General features: G+C 35.3%; 2 protein-coding genes across 9 annotated transcripts; one reads left to right on the plus strand and one right to left on the minus strand.

Moving 5' to 3' along the window:
* The first annotated feature begins 2982 nt into the window (after positions 1-2982).
* On the plus strand, positions 2983-14305 carry LOC132307019 (uncharacterized). Of its 6 annotated transcripts, none has more exons than XM_059804670.1 (15): positions 2983-3120; positions 4044-4142; positions 6088-6215; positions 6342-6495; positions 6573-6682; positions 7008-7091; positions 7171-7219; positions 7351-7442; positions 8831-8969; positions 9281-9357; positions 9444-10951; positions 11073-11183; positions 11306-12064; positions 12724-12781; positions 13922-14305. In XM_059804670.1, exons 2-13 carry the CDS (start codon positions 4050-4052, stop codon positions 11875-11877), a joined length of 3117 nt encoding a protein of 1038 aa, XP_059660653.1. In that variant the 5' UTR covers positions 2983-3120; positions 4044-4049; the 3' UTR covers positions 11878-12064; positions 12724-12781; positions 13922-14305. The 6 variants fall into 6 exon arrangements, with proteins under 6 accessions (XP_059660653.1, XP_059660652.1, XP_059660655.1 ...); XM_059804669.1 differs by having other exon boundaries at positions 12738-12781; XM_059804672.1 differs by lacking the exon at positions 13922-14305 and adding an exon at positions 13086-13912 and having other exon boundaries at positions 12738-12781.
* A 1758-nt stretch (positions 14306-16063) lies between these two features.
* Positions 16064-21266, minus strand: LOC132307021 (ethylene-responsive transcription factor RAP2-7-like). 3 transcript variants are annotated; one of them, XM_059804674.1, is made up of 10 exons: positions 20133-21266; positions 19986-20011; positions 19823-19853; positions 19641-19728; positions 19370-19515; positions 19094-19138; positions 18879-18982; positions 18613-18743; positions 18124-18240; positions 16064-16629 (listed from the first exon to the last, which is right to left on the minus strand). In XM_059804674.1, the coding sequence occupies exons 1-10, from the start codon at positions 20696-20698 to the stop codon at positions 16357-16359; spliced, it is 1527 nt and encodes a 508-aa protein (XP_059660657.1). In that variant the 5' UTR covers positions 20699-21266; the 3' UTR covers positions 16064-16356. The 3 variants fall into 3 exon arrangements, with proteins under 3 accessions (XP_059660657.1, XP_059660658.1, XP_059660659.1); XM_059804676.1 differs by having other exon boundaries at positions 16549-16629; positions 18156-18240; XM_059804675.1 differs by lacking the exon at positions 19094-19138.
* Between the last annotated feature and the right edge of the window lie 467 nt (positions 21267-21733).

The following is a 21733-nucleotide window of genomic DNA, read 5'->3' on the forward strand; positions in this document are numbered from 1 at the left end:
AATTTTTAGTAGAGTTGTGAAAAATACTCATATATTAATAACATTGAGACACAAATTAATGTGACAATTGTATAAAATATTCCATTTGACATCTAAAAAAATTTACTAACTCCCACAGTTAAATATTTAAAATCTAAAAATATTTACCAACTCCCACGATTGAAGTGTTTATGAGTCATGACATTAGTGTTATCAAAATGCACACAACACATATGAATCCCCATCCAACCAACAGAGCCAAGGACGGATTTGTGAAGGACTCAGTGGGGGCAATTGCCCCCACTGCATTTTTTTTTCTTTTGCTTTTTTACCCACTAATTTTACTTAATTAAATTATATGTTTACAAAATTTTAAATTTGCCTGTACTAAAATTAATAAAAACTTCACTATTGCCCCCACAATATATATTTTAAATTGCCCCCTCTCGCATACTTTTCTGGGTCCGTCCCTGAACTGAGCTACACACTTGGTAGCTTACTGCATGGCCACCAAAACAATCCAAAGGGTGAATTGTGTTGAGGTTTATGATTTAATCAGAAAAATTTTTGAAGTGATAATACTGACATTCAAATTAATATAATATATAATGTGAAATACTCCATTTTACATGTACACTAATTATTAATTCCCATAAATAAAATGGTTTATGATCCTAAAAATAAAAAATAGTAACAAAAATATTGCCATACAAATTAGTCCATCTCACATATACAATGATGAGTAATGCAATTACAAGAGCTCTCTCCGAAGGCATGAACACTCTTTATTTAAACATTAGATCGAGACAAATTTTTTTTTTGATGTGTTAAAAGTTAAATGAGTCATTTAATGAATATTTCAAATGAGAGCTTGAGAGGGTCTTATGATAACATGCATTATTCTTTTGTTATTAAGAAATTATAAAAGATGGTTCTCCATCATGTAGGGCTCGTTTGGCATAACTTTTACTTCCGTTTTTACAGAGAAGAAAAAGAGAAGTAGAAGCTATCACTTCTATTTAAATTATTAATTTGTTAGTATTTGGAAACTGTATTTTAGAATAGCTTTTAATGATAAAATAAATTTTCAATCGGTTTGGCAAAACATTTACGTAAGCTCTTCTACTATTGAAATAATTATTTTGCCCTTAGAGTATTTTTTAAAATTATCTAAAGACAATTAATTGTTTAACTTGTTTTTTCGTAATTCTTTCTCTAAAGACATACAAATAAACTACTCAATATGATCAAATTTATCCACAACATGCCATATAATTAATAATACTAATAATAACAATTAAGAGATGATTTAGAAAATTTTGTAATTGAACATTTTGATTCCACCAAAATATAATAATAAGAAAAATAAAATATAGAACGTTTCTATTTTTTCTTCTAAAAAGAAAATAATTAATCTCATACTTTTTGACTTTCCTAGAATAATATTGTTGTTTCCTTATAATAACAAACTTGATTATATTATAAGGAAACTTAATTATATTATAAGGAAATTAATGAAAAAAAGAAAGAAAGAAAAATATTGCTACGCCGTTTAATGTTCCAATGGGATTGATTGCAATACAGGGAAGATCTATGCCGTTGAATTAATCTAATAAAAAAAAAAATGGTATGCCGATGAATTAATCTGATAAAAAAAAAACTTTATTTTTGGATAAATAACTGGAATCCATTGCTACAACAAAAAGGGAAATTAATTTGAGTGTGAAAAAAAAAAATTAAAGGTTTGTGACGGTAGGATGGAGCGTTGAGATATGGTGATTATTCTTATGAAAGTTAGAAAGTTAGTGATTGTTCGTGGGGGAGTTTCAAAAATATTTAGAGAAAATAGGGGGAAAAAAAAAAAAAAACATGAAGAAATAGGTAGAGAAGAAATACCAAATTATAGATTGGAAGATTGAAAGAGTATAGCCACCGGTTCTCTCTAGCTTAGATGAATTATTCGAACTTAAACAATAAAGAAATAATTGCCCCCAACAATAATCTTCTTAAATTTTTTTCTCTAATTGAATGCATGATGGATCGTTCTCGTGAGTATGAAGGAATACGTTGCAGAGAGCACGGATGTGAGTTTTTTTTGACATTAGGGTTTGGAAATAGAATTAAGAGGTTTTTTACAGAGATATGGTTGGAATTATAATTTTTTATGAGATAATATAAAGGGTATGTTTGTCATTTAAAAAGTTTTATTAATGTCCCCAAAACTCTTCCCATATATTTTAGAAGAGTGTTTTGGAGAAGTGGGGTATCAGCTTCTCCAAAATGCATTTCTACCATTTGAAAGCTCTTTTTAAAAACTAGTCAAACACTACCCAAAACAGCTTATAAGACCAAAAAGCCAAAAACAGGTTTGAAAAGTTAATCCAAAGCCCTTAGTCCAGTTTAATCAAAATTCTTTATCTAAATAAAGTGAACATATATATTATAAAAAAGACAGATGTCTCGATAATTCAGTGGATTAGTGCCTTCCCTGAATCTTTATGTGTCAGGCTCAAACCCTCTACATCTATGAATTTAACTTCTAATATTGCTTACCTTGAAAAAAAAAATTATAAAAATATATTTGAACATGAGTTTTAATTGAATTGGATTACCCGGTGAGATGTGATTCACAACTACCTAATAATTTATCATTTGTTATCATAATTAATAGGGCCAAATAATAATAAAAAAAATTAATAATATTGACATTCAAATTAATGTAATACAATAGTCATTTTATTAATGACTAGAGAGTTAACAAATTGCCATTAACCCCAAGAGTGGAGAGCAGAAAATCATATCCCACAAGAGCTGCATGAAAGAGCCGTGCAACTGGACAAATCAAACAGAGTACGAGGGTAGTTCCGTCTTTTTAACCTTCCGTAACATCCAGCTCCCAAGCTCGACAAAAACGGAGGACGAGCGTATTTTCGTAATTCATCTCAAAATCCAAGGGCATTTGCACAGCCTCTTAATATATTAAACCCTCTTTCCTCTCTCTTTTTTTCTCTCTCTATATACAACGCCTTGTGGTTCTCTTCTCTCTCTCTCTATCTCTCTACATCTCTTGCTTTACATCGTGCGTTTCTCTACAATCTCATCCTCTTCGATTCGTCCTTTTCTCGATCAACCACCACCACTGTAAGTCTTCGAGTTCCAATCTCAAACCCTATCTTTTCATCAATCGTTCTATATATTACTTGCTTTATCTCTAGATCCCCAATTTGATTTTTTGTTTGCTTTTGTTGATCGGCTTTGTTTACGATTCTTATATAATCTTTGTTTTCTTGGTTGGTATATGTGAATTTGTATGTCGCATGCAAGCGATTTTTCGATTGGGAATTAGTAATCAAGTTCTGATTTTTGCAGTTGAGTTGCGTTTACATTTGGTCTGATTTATTCTGACAGATAGTTTATCTCGATCTGTTTTTAATTTTCATTTATACTGTTAATTTTATCTTGTTATCGCTCTTGATCGATAAACTAGTTTAAGCTGCCAAGAATTGTTATCGCTCTTACGTGGTTCGATGCCAGATATGATTTATTTAATTGAATAGAGTGGCAAATTTTTGAATGGTTAGGGTTTAGGTATTCAGTTGATTTGGGAACAAGAATTGAGTGAAGCTCGAAGTGTTTTAATTTTATATTCCGTCTTAGTAGGGTTTTGCGACTTTTGAGAACATGTTGTTATCAGTACTATTGTTTCTTAATTATTTAGGGGTGTTGATATAATCTTCAGTAATGTGACCGAGTGAATGTAGATCTTACAAAGCTGGCACTTCAGTCACTATCAATTTACTGTTCTGTGCCAAGTTAAATGTTGTGTTTTGATTTAAGTTTCCACCTTGAGCCTTTTTATTTATTTTCCCCACTAAAAAGTAGGGTTTGTTAGCAATTAGGGAATTCCATCATTTATGTTTTCGGGTTTTGGAAAATGGATTAGGAAGTTGAATATATATTTTATTTTGGTGAGGTGAAGTTGAATATTTTTGTATTTGTTTTTATTCCGAAAATTAAGTTGAATATTTTTGTTACAATCTTATTTTATGTTTTTCCCTTTCAAGGCAACCATGAGCGACGAGGGAGAAAAGACTTGTCCTCTCTGTGCTGAAGAGATGGATTTGACTGATCAACAACTAAAGCCCTGCAAATGTGGCTATGAGGTTCGTAATTTATTTATTTATTTTTTATTTGTTATACATGGCGCTTATTGGGTACTTTACACTTTTTTGTTCTTGCAGATAATCATTTTAAACAGGCTATTTAATGTTTTACACAAGAACTACACTATTATACATTGACCTAGAATAAAGCATACTATTTATGTGCAATAAACTCTACATAGATGGAGAATTTAATTTTCACTGAGTTTGCTTATGGTGTTGGAAACACACTGATGTTCTACTTGTCCTATTCTATACCTCTTAACAGCATGAATAGGTGCTGTGTTAAACTTTCAGATTTGTATGAGACTCTCTGGAATCTCTGATAGTTTTTGTTTGAATGTGGGATGATATAAATCCCTACCTGAGCAACTTTCTGTCTGCCCCCAACACAACCTCACAAATCTTTTGATATCGCCATAATAATCTCGCTTAATGATATCGTCATAATTGTGTGGATCTTGTACATAATAGTTTTTCAGCAACCTTATTAAAGTCACCTTTAAAAACATACTGATGTTCTTCAGAATGTATTTTTTTGTTGCCAAGTCGTTTCTTATCGTTTTACGTTGATCAATCTTTCAATTTATTTGCAGTGCCAATTCATTTCATGAATCCTACAACATTTGTTGGGAAATTTCTGTGTAGTTACCCCTTTTGTATATTATATTAAGATGATAAAGAAAATAGTTGAATTGGTATGTCAAATACAAATGCTTTTATTCTCCATTGTTTAGTCTAGGTTTTAATGGTACTGTTCTACTATAGCTGGTTCCAGTCTTGCATGTCCCTTAGTTCCATATTTTCTAAAAAGACTAGTGGACAAATTGCCCGATACCATTGAATCTTATTCACTAGATCTCATACTTGTGGTGGTGTAATCCTGGCAATACTAGTATTAGTTAGTATGTAGATTCATGTTTTCAGATCACGCGTACAAAGTGGTGGAAATTTCATGATATGGTCTTAGTTTAGTTGGTTCCTTTAGTTCTGTATCTTTTAAAAAGGTCATTCATGGACACATCTTCTGTCGGATACTCTTGAATTTGTTAAAACAACTGGAATTTGCCTTGCTTTGTCGTACTGCTGGCAAAACTAGTCACTAGTTTTATTCTTGTATGTAGATTCAAATTCTCAAAGCAAGGTGTAAAATAGTGGAAGTTTCAATTCCTACGGTTATTTATTCTATGCTATTTAGTAAATCTATTTTCCAAATCGTTTCTCTCCCCATAGGAGCTTGAAGCAGTATATTTGGCCTCTGGTTTGGAATATTTAGTGCTTATGTAGCCAAAAAATGGTAAAATTACTTATAGGAATGTAAATGAGAAGCACATTTTTGACATCCACTTGAGAAAAAATCATCTTCAAATTATTCTCTAGATATTGAGCTTGAAGCAGTATTCTCCAGATGTGACAAACATTGATTACAATTTTTATTGCTAGGGACTACAACATTTGCATTATTGTCCATTGAATCAGCGATGAAATTTGCTGAATATCTATTAGCATAAGAATGATGTGGTAAAGAGCAACATCATAAATCTATTTTCCCTGGATGAATCTTGAATATATGCTAAATCGGAAAATAATTATTGAAAATTATGCAATATTATTTTATTTTTGTTTTTTTGTACTGTTACCAATTCGTAGGCCCTATTCTATCCTACTACCTAATTACGCATAGCGGGAACTTTCTAAATATGAATTATACCTAATATGGTATGTATATTGGCTAAAAATATGTTCTTGTAACCATTAAATTTGCTTATTAAAAAACACAGCAAAAGGTGTGAAGTAAGTCATGAAAAAGTAAAGCTTTGATAGCTCAGCAAAGCTTGCCTTTCCTGTGGCATTGAATTTGTTGATTGTGCAACATTTATTGGCCCTTATTTTGTCAATCTACTTGTATAAAGCTTATTTTGGGTATGTTTCTGCATTTTTGCAGATCTGTGTTTGGTGCTGGCATCACATTATGGACATGGCTGAGAAGGACGATACAGAAGGGCGCTGTCCAGCGTGCCGTACCCCTTATAACAAGGAAAAGATTGTAGGAACCACAGCAAACTGTGAGAGGTGATTCTCTGGTCAATAAATATTCTGTTGAGATGAAAGTCCCGCAACAATGTTGGCCCTCTTTTCCCTTATTTTGTTTTCCAGTCTCATTCAAAAATTTGTTAATTTTCCTCCTCCTCCTTAAAGGTTGGTGGCTGAGATGAGTACAGAGAGAAAACTAAAATCACAGAAGTCAAAAAGTAAAACATCTGAAGGAAGGAAGCAACTTAGCAGTGTGCGGGTGATTCAGCGGAACCTTGTTTATATTGTGGGGTTGCCTCTTAATCTAGCAGATGAAGAAGTATGTACTTATCCCCTCTTATCTCTATCTCACCTTTTCTGTCCTTTAGTTTGACAATGCTATCATTTTGTAACCAGGTTCTTCAGCGCAAAGAATATTTTGCTCAGTATGGAAAGGTGCTGAAAGTGTCAATTTCTCGGACCGCAGCTGGTGCTATCCAACATTTTGCAAACAATACTTGTAGTGTGTAAGTTTCAAATTTTCTCAATGTTTCTAGGTCCTAGTGCTTTCTAGAAGTGACATTTGTTGTTTAAGAAAAAGTTATCAAATGTTTTATAAATCTTTCCTTGAATATTCTGTTTGTGTAGTTGAATCCCAATCTCATTTTTTTATTATATACAAGGAAAAAGAGCAAGTACTGTTCTCATTTAAAATTATGTGCCTTTGTTTGTACTTATAATTCTTTTTTGTTCTTGTCATGAGATCAGATGGCGGATTTCCTGGCTTTTTACCTTTTTTGGTTTATAATTTAATAATGAGGATTCTGTTCTCAATTGTTATTTTTTGCTCAGATATATTACTTACTCCAAGGAGGAGGATGCGGTTCGTTGTATTCAATCTGTACATGGGTTTGTTTTGGAGGGTAGATCTTTGAGGTGTGCACATGGTTATGTTCATGATTATTATCTATTCTATATTTCTTTTCAATAATTGTTTAGAGTTTATATATCACAGGGCATGCTTTGGAACCACGAAATATTGTCATGCATGGCTAAGGAACGTGGTATGATTTCTTAGTGAATTATCAATTGCAGTCAGTGTTCCATTTTTCATGAATGCTCTTGTTTTAATTTTTTAGGTAAAATTGATTTAATGTATAGTTAAATTAAATTTTTTTTTTCTTCCATGGTCCAGCCTTGCAGCAATCCTGATTGTTTGTATTTACATGAGATTGGTTCACAAGAGGATAGCTTCACTAAGGATGAAGTAATATCAGCATATACAAGGTATCTTCATATTCTGATGCCTCCGATTGTCTGTTTTGCCCGTTTCCTGTGTTAATTGAACTTTAGTTCCTCAGTCTATGTACTTCTATATATTCTGTGAATTTCAATTAACAATTGGGTTTTTCATGTTTGTGTTATATTGGAGTAATTATACGAGTGAACATCTTATGTTCATAAAGTATGTGGAAATATAGAAGAGTTATTATTCAGGATAAGACTATTGGACATGATATCGTTTTTAAATTCCTTGAGATCTTAAGAACATGATGATTTGTATTTGTCAAAATTATCAGAGTCCTTGTTATACTGTGAAGTTGGTCTGTGCAACCAGGAACAGAACCATCTTGACCAAACCTGGCTGCATTTTTGTCCTTTTACAGGGAATTTGGGTATGGTATTGGTTTAAGGAATATTATAACTGACCGATTTTGTGTCAACTCTGTTAAAAGTGTCGGGTAAATCAGATGACGACAAAATTGAACTTGTCTATAGAAAGTGATCTAATAATATAACTAATTTACATATATAACTTTAACTCGATTCTTTTACACAACGATTAATAATGAGCCCCAACAGGAAGTCTGATTTGGTAAATAGGTGAGAATCACTTGAAACTAATTCCATTTGAAAAGATTTTTTTTTTCTTTTTCAAGTGACTCAAATGAAGCTGCTTCTTTTCCCACTAATTCATGCTTCTTGGATAAAGTATTTTAGAACTTGTAAATTTACTAGCACTCACTCTATCTGGTTACTTTGAGGCTTCATACCTGGTATTTGAGGGATCTAGAAAAAATGTTTCAACAATATACTGAAGTTTTTCATATTCTCCATTTTTTGATACTGGGTCTTCTGTTGGGATTAGCCTAGAGATCCATAAAAAAGAGAAACAAAAAGAAATCAGGCTTTAGCCCTTTCAAGTCTAAAAAGAAAAGTAACCTTTAAAACTTTGAAGACTTTCCACACTTGCTGTGAAAAAGAAAAACCCAGAAAAGAAAGGAGGAAGTGAATTCTCAAATCCAAACTGGCTCGAACAAAATGACTTTTATATGGTTTGGTTTGGATCCAATGGCTAGTGCCTTGGTTTTACATTCCTTTTAATTATGGTGATTGCTTTTACTCTATCTATATTTTATTATATTTTGAACTTGTTCAAATCGGAAGTCTCTCAAAACTGTTTAAGGATTAAACTCAGTTTTTGATTTTGAAATGACTTCAAATGGATTCAAATTTTTGGTGTAGACAAATCTAAAACCTTCATAATTTGACACATCCATTTAGAATTCCTTTTATTTTAGGTGTGCATCAAAGATCATTTGGCTTTCTATTCTGATTGGATGTTCTATGGCGGTTTATTAGATAGCTAATTAACTTACGTAGTGATTTTAAAGGAGTAGAGTTCAACAAATTACCGGTGTTACAAATAATATGCAAAGGCGTTCGGGAAATGTGCTACCATCACCAGCAGATGAGTACTGCAGTAACAGCTCCGCATCTTCTGGGAAACCTATTAGTAAAAGTCCTACAAATGTAAGTTTTTCATTTTTTGTACCCATAAGAAAGTAATACATTGCTTCAAGCAGTAGTTTTTTGGTGCGTACTTCCTTATGGTTAAGCTATGTTTGTCATTACATGAAGAGATTAAGAGATCTTGTAGGCAACTTGCATTTCAGTATACAAGTATTAAAAGTATTCTCTGAATTCAACGATTAAGTTGAATAGTTGTGATGTTAGATGATTTTCCACTGACTCTATTTTCTGGTTGTTTATTTGGGTAACTTTTATTCTGAAAGGTTTTTGTTCACTCATTCTGATTGTTTCTGGCCATATCTATCTGGCAGAATCCGCCAAGTGTTAGAGGTTCTCCGCCAAATAGCAGCTCTGGTAGATCAGTTACTCTTCCAGCAGCAGCCTCTTGGTATTTGATTAATTGAATTAGTTTATTACTTTTCTTAATCCGTATTTGTTAATTGTTATCACTAAAAACTTCCCTATATTTACCAGGGGAATGCGTGCCTCAAATAGCCACCCACCATTGACAAGTTTAGCTTGTTCAAATGGACCTTCCAAGCAGAAAACTGACTCATTTAGTGGCTCAATGGCATTTTCCACAGCAGTCGCAAACACAACTCAGATTTCTACATTGCATGGCGATGTAGTAAAGAAGTTTATTCCTAATGAAGAGGGTCACACAATTCCACATAAGGGTAGGCTAGAGCCAGTGGCTTCTGTGAAACAGTTCAGTGACGTGGATGGTCGAGCAACTGCACCTGAGACTTGTTTCACACCAGAACCTTCTGCTACAACTATGAACAGCCAGTTATATTACCCACCGTCATCAAAGGATAAAAATGTCAGTATTACACCCACTTTTACAAATTCTGTTTCGGAGGGCTGTGACCCTGGTCCAGAAAAAGATCTTAATGTTTCTACCGATAGAAGGATTCAGAATTTATGCTCTGACATGTCATCAATGAGTGTAGATAGACACCCAGGAGATGAACATTCTAGTGACACCAGACATAAGTCCTCACTTTCTGATAATGCCTCAAGTAAATCACCTGGTAATTGGGGTTTACAACAATATGATGCCGATCAGTTTAAAGAACCTTCAACTTCACTTGTAGCAGGGAATGCTGTGACATCCACCAATGAAATTTTTGTTGCTGGAGAAACATTTGATAGGAGATCAGAGTTAGAAACTCAAGTATCACAAAGTGCATATTGTGAAAAAGAGGAGGCCATGCCATCTATAGATGGTGAGAGACTGAAGGACCCAGAAGTTGTTTCTCTTGCAAGTTACTTTTCTAATCCATCTCAAAATTTTCATCATCCAAATAGGGTTTACTCTCCTCAGCATGAGGCTTACAGTCCAATTAATTTCAATGTAGATCCTCGTATAGTGGGTAACATAGCTGATAAAGTTCCCCTTCCGCATGCCTCTGGGGTTCTGGTAGCATCTAATGGATACCTTGAGAACCTAGCCAGTGGTTCTGGTGATTTGGGCAGGAGTTTTGAATCCTCCTATTTACTTCCAAGTGAAGGGAAAAGGAAGCATATGGAAAGGTTTGAAGGTGAATCGGCCAATATTACCTGCAATACTGCTCCGGATATTGGAGAGAGCAGCATAATATCGAATATTTTGTCGTTGGACTGTGATGCATGGGATGAATCGCTAACCTCGCCCCAGAATTTGGCTAGGTTGTTGGGTGAAGCTGAAAAGCCACAGGGATCCGTTAAAGTATCAAGTTCATGGAAAGTGCAAAACAGCAACCAGTCCAGGTTCTCCTTTGCAAGACAGGAAGAATCTAAACAATCAGATGTTGAACCATCTATCAGTAATTATATTGGTCAAGTGCCACAGAACCGTACCTTCGGCCGTGATTTTGTCGAAAACAAAGATTCTTATTTTGATATGTTTGGTAATTGTAATGGTTTTTCTTCCCCCAGTGTTGAGGAATCTGATAATTTTGCCGGCAGCCTTTCTCATCTCTCCTCTAATAAGCCGTCTGGTGAGCGTAATTTACTTAACATCTAATCTATCTAGTATATTCATTGTTTAGTTATCAGATTTAATATTACTGTGCTGTATGTGCCTACTGACTAATCCATGCTGCTTGTATCTTATTACAGTTTCAAGATCTCAAATATCTGCCCCTCCTGGATTTTCTGTGCCCAGCAGAGCACCACCACCAGGGTTTACTTCTCACGAGAGAGTTGAACAGGCTTTTGACACTTCGTCTGGTTAGTTATTTTGTTTGTTGTTTTTGTTTTGTCAAAGTGTTGAAAGCTCTCTCTCTCTCTCTCTCTCATCTTCGTTTTGAAACCTGTTGAAATTCATCTCTCTTTAATTATCCACTTTGCAGGGAATCGTTTCCTTGATAATTCCTCCTCATTTAGAAATCCGTACCAGGCTCCACCAACTGGGAATGTTGCTAGCATGGGGGACATTGAATTTATGGATCCTGCAATTTTGGCAGTTGGGAAGGGGAGAATTCCTGGTGGTCTTAATAATCCAGGCTTAGACATGAGATCAAATTTCTCCCCACAGTTGAGTGCTTTTGAAAACGAGGCGAGACTTCAATTATTGGCACAGAGATCTCTTTCTATGCACCAGAATCTGAGATTTTCTGACATGGGGGATAATTTTTCTTCGGTCAACGATGCTTATGGAATTCCTTCAAGAATTATGGAGCAATCTCCAAGTAGCAATCTATCCCCATTTTCGCAATTCTCTCTTCAACAGTCTAGAAATGCACTTATGTCAAATGGCCACAGGGATGGTTGGAATGAGGTTCAGAGTGGAAATGATCTTGGTATGGCGGATCTCCTCAGAACTGAGAGGCTGGGATTTAACAAGGTTTATACTAATTATGACGACTCGAAGTTCCGGATGCCTAGTTCAGGCAATCTATATAACCGGACATTTGGGATTTAACTTTATTGAGGTGACATATTTGGCTTCGTGGACGAAAGATTCGTGCAAAATGAGAAATCAAATGACCAGGTGTCATTTGAATTACAGCCTTGCGCTCAGAAGGATGAAATTGACTCTTAATTGGTCTGACTGCACAGATTGGTGAAGGATCAAACCCTCCCAAACAGGGGTTTGCAGAAACCAGCAGGTAAGGATGAACCCTTTTTTTATTTTTTATTTTTATGTAGAAACAAAGCAAATTCAGTGGTGATTGTTACAGATTCCTTTTTGAACATTAGTTGTTTGGGCTTCTTTCAGTTGTCAAATTTTGCAAAAAGGAATTGATTTTTGTGTGTGAAAGAAAAGGAATTGCATTTTTAGGTTGGCAAGAGTTGGATTATACCTGAGTTGCACTTAACCTTTTCATTGATGAGCAAGATTTTTTTTTTAGTGGTATTGCTTGGTTGGACCTTTTTAAAAGTAAGTAAGAAAAGCAAATTTTTAACTTTCTTTTTTTGCCTCCTGCCTCGAATCCGTAGTTTCTACATATTTAGGCCCATAAAAGTAAACGCATGAATTTGCCTGTAGGATGCAAATTTGTGATTCTGTAATACATTATTATATTATTTTATATAAGCATTTTAAGCGGATGGAGGTTTATATGCGAACTAATATGAGCGCATGCATAGACACATATTTATGCATATCTGTAGGCTTAAGTTTTGTTTAAACATTTATTGGTGCATATGCTTGTTTGTGTATATATGTTGATAGGAACACACACACACACACACATACTTATTTATATTCAATCCTGCTTTTATAAATGTATATTAGGTGCATAATAGACATAATGATTGTATGTAGGTTTTCATATGCAGATATTGAAGCAATTTTACCTGTGTTACATGGGTACATGTGTCAGGTGATATTCATATTATATAGTATTTATTTTACTTTCGAGACTATAATGACGACTTTATGTTACAGCGTTCAATATAGGTTATTCGCTTGTTCTGAAGCAACAATAGAATAAAATTGGATTATTGTGCATGTCTAACCAAAGGTGTTGGACAGAATTCCATATCCATGTTCGAGTGTTGTGTGTTCAGCACTAGTATTTCACCTACACTTTTGAAGAGTTTATATAACAGTCATTAGGGAATTCCATATGCATGCATGGAGCTCAATGACTTTAGTGACACTTTTGAAGAATTGACTATTTGTAGGAGTCCAAGGAGATGCTAACATGGTAAGAGGATTAATGTTGGTCAAGTGGAATATAGTCAGTGCTGCTTATGGTGAAAACGTCCAAGGTGACACTTCACAAAGTAAAGATTGCAGCGAGCTCCCAGTGTCAACCACCAAGCCATGATCCCCCTAGGGTCTATAGATTGGAATGTCATGTAACTCCTAAGGTAAGAATTATGGCAGAGTGCGAGTTTGAGGAGAGCTTAGCAGGTCATGCTTTTGACTTAACAGGAATAAAGTGCATCAGGGTTGCATGCTCTCAGAGGTGGCTTTGATTGAGGACCTAGGTGTTGCAGGGTGATGGTCGAGATCAAGGCGTATGCTTACAGCACAGTGTGCGCTTGATTTAAGGTCATGGAGAAGTGTAGTAGAGTATTGCTTTTATTTGGTCTAGTTGAGATCCAAGGTGCACAACTCACCCCGAGGTGAACGTGAGTGAAGATGTTCCTTGTGCTATTCTAGATGCTACTCATTTGTTAGGAGGTTATCCATTTGGTGATTGTCGATTCAAGAATAGGGGAGATGAAGTACTAACAGACTGGAAAAATGTTTTTTGTAATAGGACACCGTCTTAGGAATACAATATTCTTCCGAGTTTAAAATTTGCTCAAGTTATAATCTCTCCTCTTAGAACAAACTACTTTCTGTTATCCATTAGTTAATCACAATCTTTCTTCGAATTATTTAAATTTAAATCATTTATATGCTATATAACTGAGATGAGTTTTGACTATTGCCGACCAAATTTAGCGTGTGTGATTGATTACTTCATCTTGTATGGTTGTATTCATATGATTGTTATTGTGTATTGTAGGTAAAGCTCAGATCCATGCTTGACATGAAGGTTGTTAAACAGGACGCTGTTTCGGATCTAACTAGCAGGTGATATCCTCGTGATGTTGAGAGTTTTGCTCCCAGTTACCCAACAGAAAAGCAGCAGGATAATCTAACAATTGAATGAATACATGGAGTTAAAGATGATTTTGATATTATCATACCGTTTGCTTATGGTTGTTATGCTAAAAAGTCTTGTTGCAACTCCTGCCTTTTAAAAGTATATTATGATGCTATATGCCTCTTTTTGCCGAAAGATTTCGTTAGTTGAACAATGAGAGTTGTAGCATAATATGCCGAAACGATACTAATACAATGTAAAAGATTGTAAAGGATTTTAGTAAAGCATTTTTAATTGTGTGAATTTACTGGTTGGTGAAATACAAGGGCCAGATCTTATCATCGTTTGAGCCCTTTTTGCATTGGATATCTCAAGCTATTTAAAATAACTCAATTATAACTTCGTCAATATGAACGTCTGCCTCCATTTAGGTATTTTAATAATGAGACAAACCCAAGAGACTTCTTTAAAGTTTTTTGGAATGAATGAGAACGGTTCCCTTTTCCTTTCCCACCATTAGAAGGCAGTACTTTTTTATTTTTAAATTAAATTTGGACAAAATGCAAAATAAACAATCTATAGAATTATATTTGCATTTACCAGTATACTCACTGAATTTCTATCCTCTCCTAAATTTCACTGAACTATGCAAATAGGGAAAATCGCAAATGAAATTTTATCCATTTTCTGAAGGAAAATAAACGGCAAAGGCTAATTTAAAGAATCTTTCAAAAGGAACACGTAATTGTAGTTGTTAATGGTATGAGTAATGATATTGCAGTCAAATTACCCAAAATTGTCACATCACTCATTCAAAATGATTCTCTCTCTCTCTATATAAATATATATATTAACATCAATAAGTATGCAATTCCCCTCCATGATCTACAATCTTTAGTTAATCTGATTGGGTCAAGCGATGAACAAGGAAGGTTGTATCATCATCACCGATCCAACATTCAATATAACAATTCACTCGAAAAATTAATGGTGTCCCTTCATACCAGCAAATGAATCATAATTTTTCTCCTCTCTCCTCTCTCCAATTCTAACTCTCTTCGATTTCGCATCTCTCACATATATGCCCTAATTTCTAACTTCATTAGGGCTTTGTGAAGGAAAATGGCTCTACTCATCTTTGTAATGGTGTACTGTTGATTTGGGTCTTCTTTGAATAAAGAAGACAATAGAAATGAATAGGTAATTTGAAAAGTTTGATGGGTCATTGAGAAGGAACAAATTTGGAAGTCTTTTAGGAAGAGATGTGAAGCTGAGGGATTGTGGCAGTGGAGGGGTGGGGGCAATACAGAGATGGTGGTGGTGGAGGTGGAGAGGCGGGTAGGACAGTGACAGAGATGGAGGAATTTTGAAAGAAAAATAAGGGTGGGTTTGGATGATTATTTGAAGGAGAGAAAAAACATGGAGGGGTTTGAATGATATTTTGAAAGTAAAGTAATCATTTTTAAATTGTAGAATTTTCCATTTAATGAATGAGTGAGTGATGTGGCAATTTCGGGTCTTAGGTGATTAAATTTGCCATATCATTACTCTAACGATATTTATTCTTCTCTGTGAAAAATCTAAAAAATTATGTAGTATTATTTATCTTTATGAATAAGCTTAAAAAACAAGTCTTACAAATGTTCCTTTCTTTCTTTTTTATTTATAAAAGTCCCACAACTGATGGTACGCATTTATTTGAACGTGGGTTTCTTTTGAGCATATTTTTTTGACCAAATTTAAGTACCAAGGGCTGTGCTCATTAGTTTGAATTTGGTTGTGTCACTGGTGACTCTAAAGTAACTTTTAGTTGAATCTGGATTAATTTAAACCAAACTATACTTAAGCACCACTATGTGTTTATTTACTGTAGTATTCTTTCATATGCCCAGACCAAGCTTTGTACACAGTTTCTCAATGGTTTTTAGCCTAATAAAACTTGGCACTGGAACTCAATTTGCATAATCCGAGATGTTCACAAACATTTTAGATTTTTTCCGCTGTAGCCATTTCTAGCGCAGACTAATTATAGAAAACAACACTCTATGAACAAAGATGGGATTTATGTATTATTTTCTTTCTCTGACAAACAGAATACTTTTAATTCAACCCTCTATAGAAAACAACACTTTGGCAAGAAAGAAGCAAAAATTTAACAATTGGGTTATGCAATTGAAATTAACATTTTCTCAGCATCAAAACGAATCAAACCCCAGTGTGGTCTACTAAAGAATCCACAAAAGTATATCCTTCAAGTATGTCAATCAACAAATACTAGAAACATAAGATGAATTCAAGAAACAATGTGTTGGTGTATCTGCATCATATCCATATTTGAAACAGACGGCGGAGAACTATGGTGGGTGTGGCAGTTGGTTCATCTGGAAAATGTTATTGAGAGGTGTTGGTGGCGGCCATGACAGATGATTGTAGCCAGTTGGTACAAGACAGTTTGACGGATTAATGACAGCCGAGTGAGCACTGGTAGTGGGAGATGAGAATCCTGATGATGCTGCAGTAGAGAACAATGTCAATGGTGTAGCGCTAACCTGACCATGCATTTGTCCGACCCAGTGCCGAAGTCCTTGTGAGGAACCTGCTTCAATTCTTTTCTCAGCTGCTCTTTCCTGCCAAACAATTTACAATTTCAGTCCAACATAAAGGTTTATATAGTAAAGCATTTTTGCATTGAATTCAAATAACATGATAACAAAGATCGCCTCCCTCCTTTATTCCCTGTATTCCTCTTCTCCTTTTACCCTTCCATTCATGAAGGCAAGCTTCCATAGTTCCACCATTATACAATACACCCGATAAAAATCTTGATTCAGAATGATTTGAAATAAAGAAAATGTGCTGTTATGCAGTTTTGCAACCGGTATGAGCTTTAACATGTTATATAGGCGTACAATTGCACTAAAGTAAACCTGCTTTAATTTAAACATATACGAGTGTCTTAACATGTTAAGGAGAGTAATATGATCTGAGGGTAATGTTAGGGAAGGAAAAAGACATAGTAAGGAAAGATCTGGTAATATGTGATTTGAATGAAATTATGGCCCATGCAGCATAATAGAAAAACAAGATCATGTAGCCAAAACCAAGTCCTTGGGAAAGCTTGATAGAACTGAGATCAAGTTGAGCTTCCTTCACTTATATGAAGCCAAGCCCGTTCCAAAAGGCTTTGTTGAATTGAGTTGAGCAAGTAGATAAACTGTAAATGTATAAAAATTGTATATATGACTGATCCATGACCATAATCTAATGACCATTCTATCGATTGTATGTTATAATCATGAAGTTTTTATATTCATAATAGCAGCAAAAAGAAAAATATTATCTACATGGATTGCACTAAATTAAAAACAAAAATTTTGCGACATTCCGAATTTTCACAAAACCCGGATAATCAATATGACCCGAAAGTTGACCCGATAACGGATCTGAAATGCGGAAGCGAAAACAAAGAAAACAAGGTTCTTAGGGATAAACGGCATCCCAAGAACGCTAGAGTGACTTTCCATGAAGTCACAGAGTTCAAAAGAAAACAAAAAAGCGGAAGCGATAACAAAAATGGGTAATTTTAGCCCTAGGGGCAAAATCGTAATTTCAAAAAGTTATAGGTGCTACCGAGCACAACATTGGATAGATAACGAAAAATTAACGAAGTTAGACTCAAAAATCACCTGATTCGGAGACTGGACGGAAGAGAACAGGTGAAAACAAAATTGGGCGTCGTCGCGGCCGAGGGCACCAGGGCCAAGCACCATGCATGCGCCCTTGCGCGCCGCGCGCATGCATGTGCATGCCCCTGGATGCCATGCGCGCGCCTGAGTCACATTTCGGATCCGTTATTGGGTCAACTTTTGGGTCATATTGACTATCCGGATTTTGTGAAAATTTGGAATGTCACAAATTCCCAGCCTCTTAAATGGTTTCCTAACAAGCTGCATCTACAAGGAATACAACTGCAGGAAGATTGTCTTTTGCCAAGTCAAGTGACGTTGGTTACAGTAATTATTACCATATTGGTACCCCCCAAAAAGAGAGAAACTAGTTCTCAGCTTGGATGATTGATTGAAAGAATGAAATAAAATAGAACTAAAAATGGAGGCAAATACCTCATAGGGTGCAATGAAATTGGGATAGATACCAGCCCATAAGGAAGGATGCTGTGATGCCATTTCTAGTGCTTTAAGAGATTGATTACCAGCTTTTGTCATAGCAGGGTTCACCATCTGTAGCAGCAGAACATAGAGGGAATAAATTGTAAACAACTTCATCATTAAAATGTAGAGATGACATGTTTCAAATCATCCACAATAAGAAGAAAGGACCAAACAAGCCAAATTAATTCTCATTGTTCAGCTAGAGGCAAATAGATTGGATTTCTACAGGCTCTCTATATCCCATATTGAGTTTCCCACTAGGCTGATCAATCCACAAGTATTTGCAATGAGAATAAATTAACATAATATGAAATTTGTGGATTCTCATGATGGAACTACATTTAATTACTCCTTGCCAACCAAAAAGAAAAAAAGAAAAAAAAAACTACATATAAATACTTAGGATGATAACAATATAAGATGACTGATTTTGAATATTACCTTTGATCTCATTGCATCATGCACATCATAAGGGTGGAATTGGACAAGCCCTGAACTTTTGTCTTCCTTTGGATGATTTCCAAAAGAAGGTGTTGAAATCCCCAAGTTAAGATTAAGATTGTGGCTGATATCTGCATCAGAGGCATTGAGAAATTCATTGGCACAGTTAAGAGGGAACATATATGTAGTGAGTATTGCAGATGACAATAATAATTGCATCCTTGAAAATGTCAAACATAAGAACGGATGATAGTATCAAATAATACCTCCATTATTGTCTTCAGATATCATCTCCCCTTCATATGTACTCGGCTCAAAGTTGGTGACAGCCTCCCTTCCATTACATTTGATTGCCGCCTTGTCATAAGCCCTAATGTCCAAAAAATCAAAAGGGATATACAAGTTGGATGATAACCTATTAAGGTTGAGATTTTCAGGGTAATAAATTATTATCAGGAGTGTAGTTCAGGATTATTAGGACCTTGCAGCTTCTACTTCGCTGTCAAATAGCCCAAGATATATATACCTGCAATGCGAGCATTGTAATTCCCATAGTGAAAATTGGGTCCCCTAGCATTGGTTCTTTCAAATAGGCATCTTAGATATGTTTTCCAAACAGTGAACAGAAATACCATTGAGAAATATTTAAAACAAATTCTCAGTTCATACCAAGAAGCACCTAAAATTCTTGCATTTACTAGCTAGCCATGAGAACACAACAATAGGAAATTTAAATTTTAATGAAATAATTCCTCACTTTTTGCCGAGAAACTGCCCCATTCGAGCTTCCCATCTGCCACATTTGTGCAGTGTCACTCCTCTGTATTTTGAGCTGCCCCTTGAGAAACCAGTGCTCTGTCGACGGAGTATGTGCACAAATTCTTCCTTTGTCAGATTCTTCATCTGCAAATCATTCAAAAAAATAAGAAAAAGAAAAATGGCAGAAGCAGCAGCAGCAGCTTATCAAATCCACTACAAGTGAAACATCAATCGTTTGTATATCTAATACAAAAAGTTCAATATCAAACCTGTTCCATATCCTCATCATAATCACTCAGATTAAAATTGATATCTGCCTCAACACCCCGGAATTTAATTGCAGCTCGATCATAAGCTCTGATTCCAGAAATTAATGAACACGAATGAATTAAAATAGCTTATAAATTAAGCTAAACCAACAAGAGTTCTCTATATATAAATCCATTAATACCTAGCAGCAGCATGAGCAGTGTCAAATCCACCTAACAACCCAACATCAAAATATATCAATAATTACCAAAAATAGAAAGAAAAAAAAAACAGAATTCAATCCTAAATACCTAAGTAATAATGATAATCAATAGAATAGAAAAATCATATAATTATATCCATACCCAAATACACTTGTTTCCCAGTGTCCCTGCACCAAAAAATATATATACAAATATATAAATAGAAGTTCAATTTATGCGCAAGTACAATAAAGTGAAATCAGAAATGTAACAACACAATCGAATACATATTTCCACCAGAATACTAACCAGATATGCGATTCCCATCTTCCAGTTCTTCTGTAGAACGTGACTCCACGATACTGCGAGCTCCGGGACCTCGGTCCCCGTCTCTTCTTCATCTGCTGTCGCTGTGGTTGTGGTTGTGGTTGCTGTTGTACGACTCTCACCTCTTGCAAGCCACCAGAACCAGCTTGTTTGAACGAGAGATCAGCCCAATTAGGCGTCACTGACATTGACGAAGACGCCAAACTCCGCCCCTGAGTTCCTCCATCATCTCCACCCACCGGAAAAAGCTGCCTAGTCATCAATTCCAACTGACTCCTCCGATCGTCATCACCTCTCTCAGAATTAACATTGCTGAAGTCGCCACCGACCTTCAATATACCGAAATTGAAGGTGAACTTGTCACCGCCGCTGGCACGTGTCGAGCACGAGTCGTCGTCGCCGGCATTGCTTGAAGCTTCGGCATTCACGCTAGACGAATTCGAAGCGCCTGATTCGTCCATCAGGCCTCCTCCGGAACCCTCAACAAACTTCTCCACCATCATGATCGAGACCTCATTGTCATCAACACCGAGATTAAGATCCAACATGACTATCGTTCAAATGTGTATATATACAGTTTCAATATTGAGCTTCAAAGTAGTTTCTATTCAAAAATCGAACAACAATCAACGCGTTTAACTAAAAACAAAATTCAAACGAACGGATTAGAGCACACAATCAATCCAATTAGAAAATTCGAAAATCGAAAAACGATCAGAAATTAGAGAATCAAGTGATCGTAGCTAATATTGTAGCTAATTATAGAGAGAGTTTTGATCGACAAGGTGTTGATGGAGAGAGAATAAACACACGCACATATATGTATATGTGAAGTCAGCGGTAAAAGCTCCGGTGACCGGAGAAGATGAAGAGAGATGGTCTTGTGGAGAGAGAAGTTGGGAGTCTCTGAAGGTGCATTACAGAGACGGTTTGGTACAGGGAGTGGAATCATGGCGGACTGTGTGATTCCATTGTAGAGAGAGAAAGTGGTAGAGAGAGAAAGTGTAAAGGAGGGGGGATGGGACGTGTGAGGGAACATTTCAGGCCCGCTTGGGGTTGGCTTTAAGAGTGAGCATTTTTGGGCAGTGGACGAAGAAACCGGTTTATTTGGTTTCCCGGTTGGATGATGGACTCGCTTCTCGATATTGTCAAGAGAGGAGATCTTTTTTTATCCAACAAACGATTCGTTGGTCTCATACACCACAACAGCCGTCTATAACTTCTCCCTATGCATGTATCATGTGCATGAATAGAAGGTCAATGCCAATCATTATTTCTGTTTTTACTTTCTTTTCCTTTTTTTATTTTTAACAAAAGACACCATCTGTATAAAAAGAACAAAATTATGCACTAATAACAATATTTAGTGGCCGCTTAACATGTGTTTTGTGGCGTTTTATTTTTGAGTATTTTTGTTTTAAGAATATTTTGAAGAAAAATTGGAAACACGTTTAAGAATAATATTTTAAGTATTTTATTTTTTTGTCGTGTTGTGTTACTGTTATAATTTTAGGTCATGAATAATTATCAAAATAAGAAAAAATAATTTTTTGATATTTTGATTTTGGGTCACTGTTCAACGA

This window comes from Cornus florida, unplaced genomic scaffold (assembly GCF_030987335.1).
Source record: "Cornus florida cultivar Cherokee Brave unplaced genomic scaffold, ASM3098733v1 CherokeeBrave_3.0.0_Hap2_Chr05, whole genome shotgun sequence".
Classification (NCBI taxonomy): Eukaryota; Viridiplantae; Streptophyta; class Magnoliopsida; order Cornales; family Cornaceae; genus Cornus; species Cornus florida.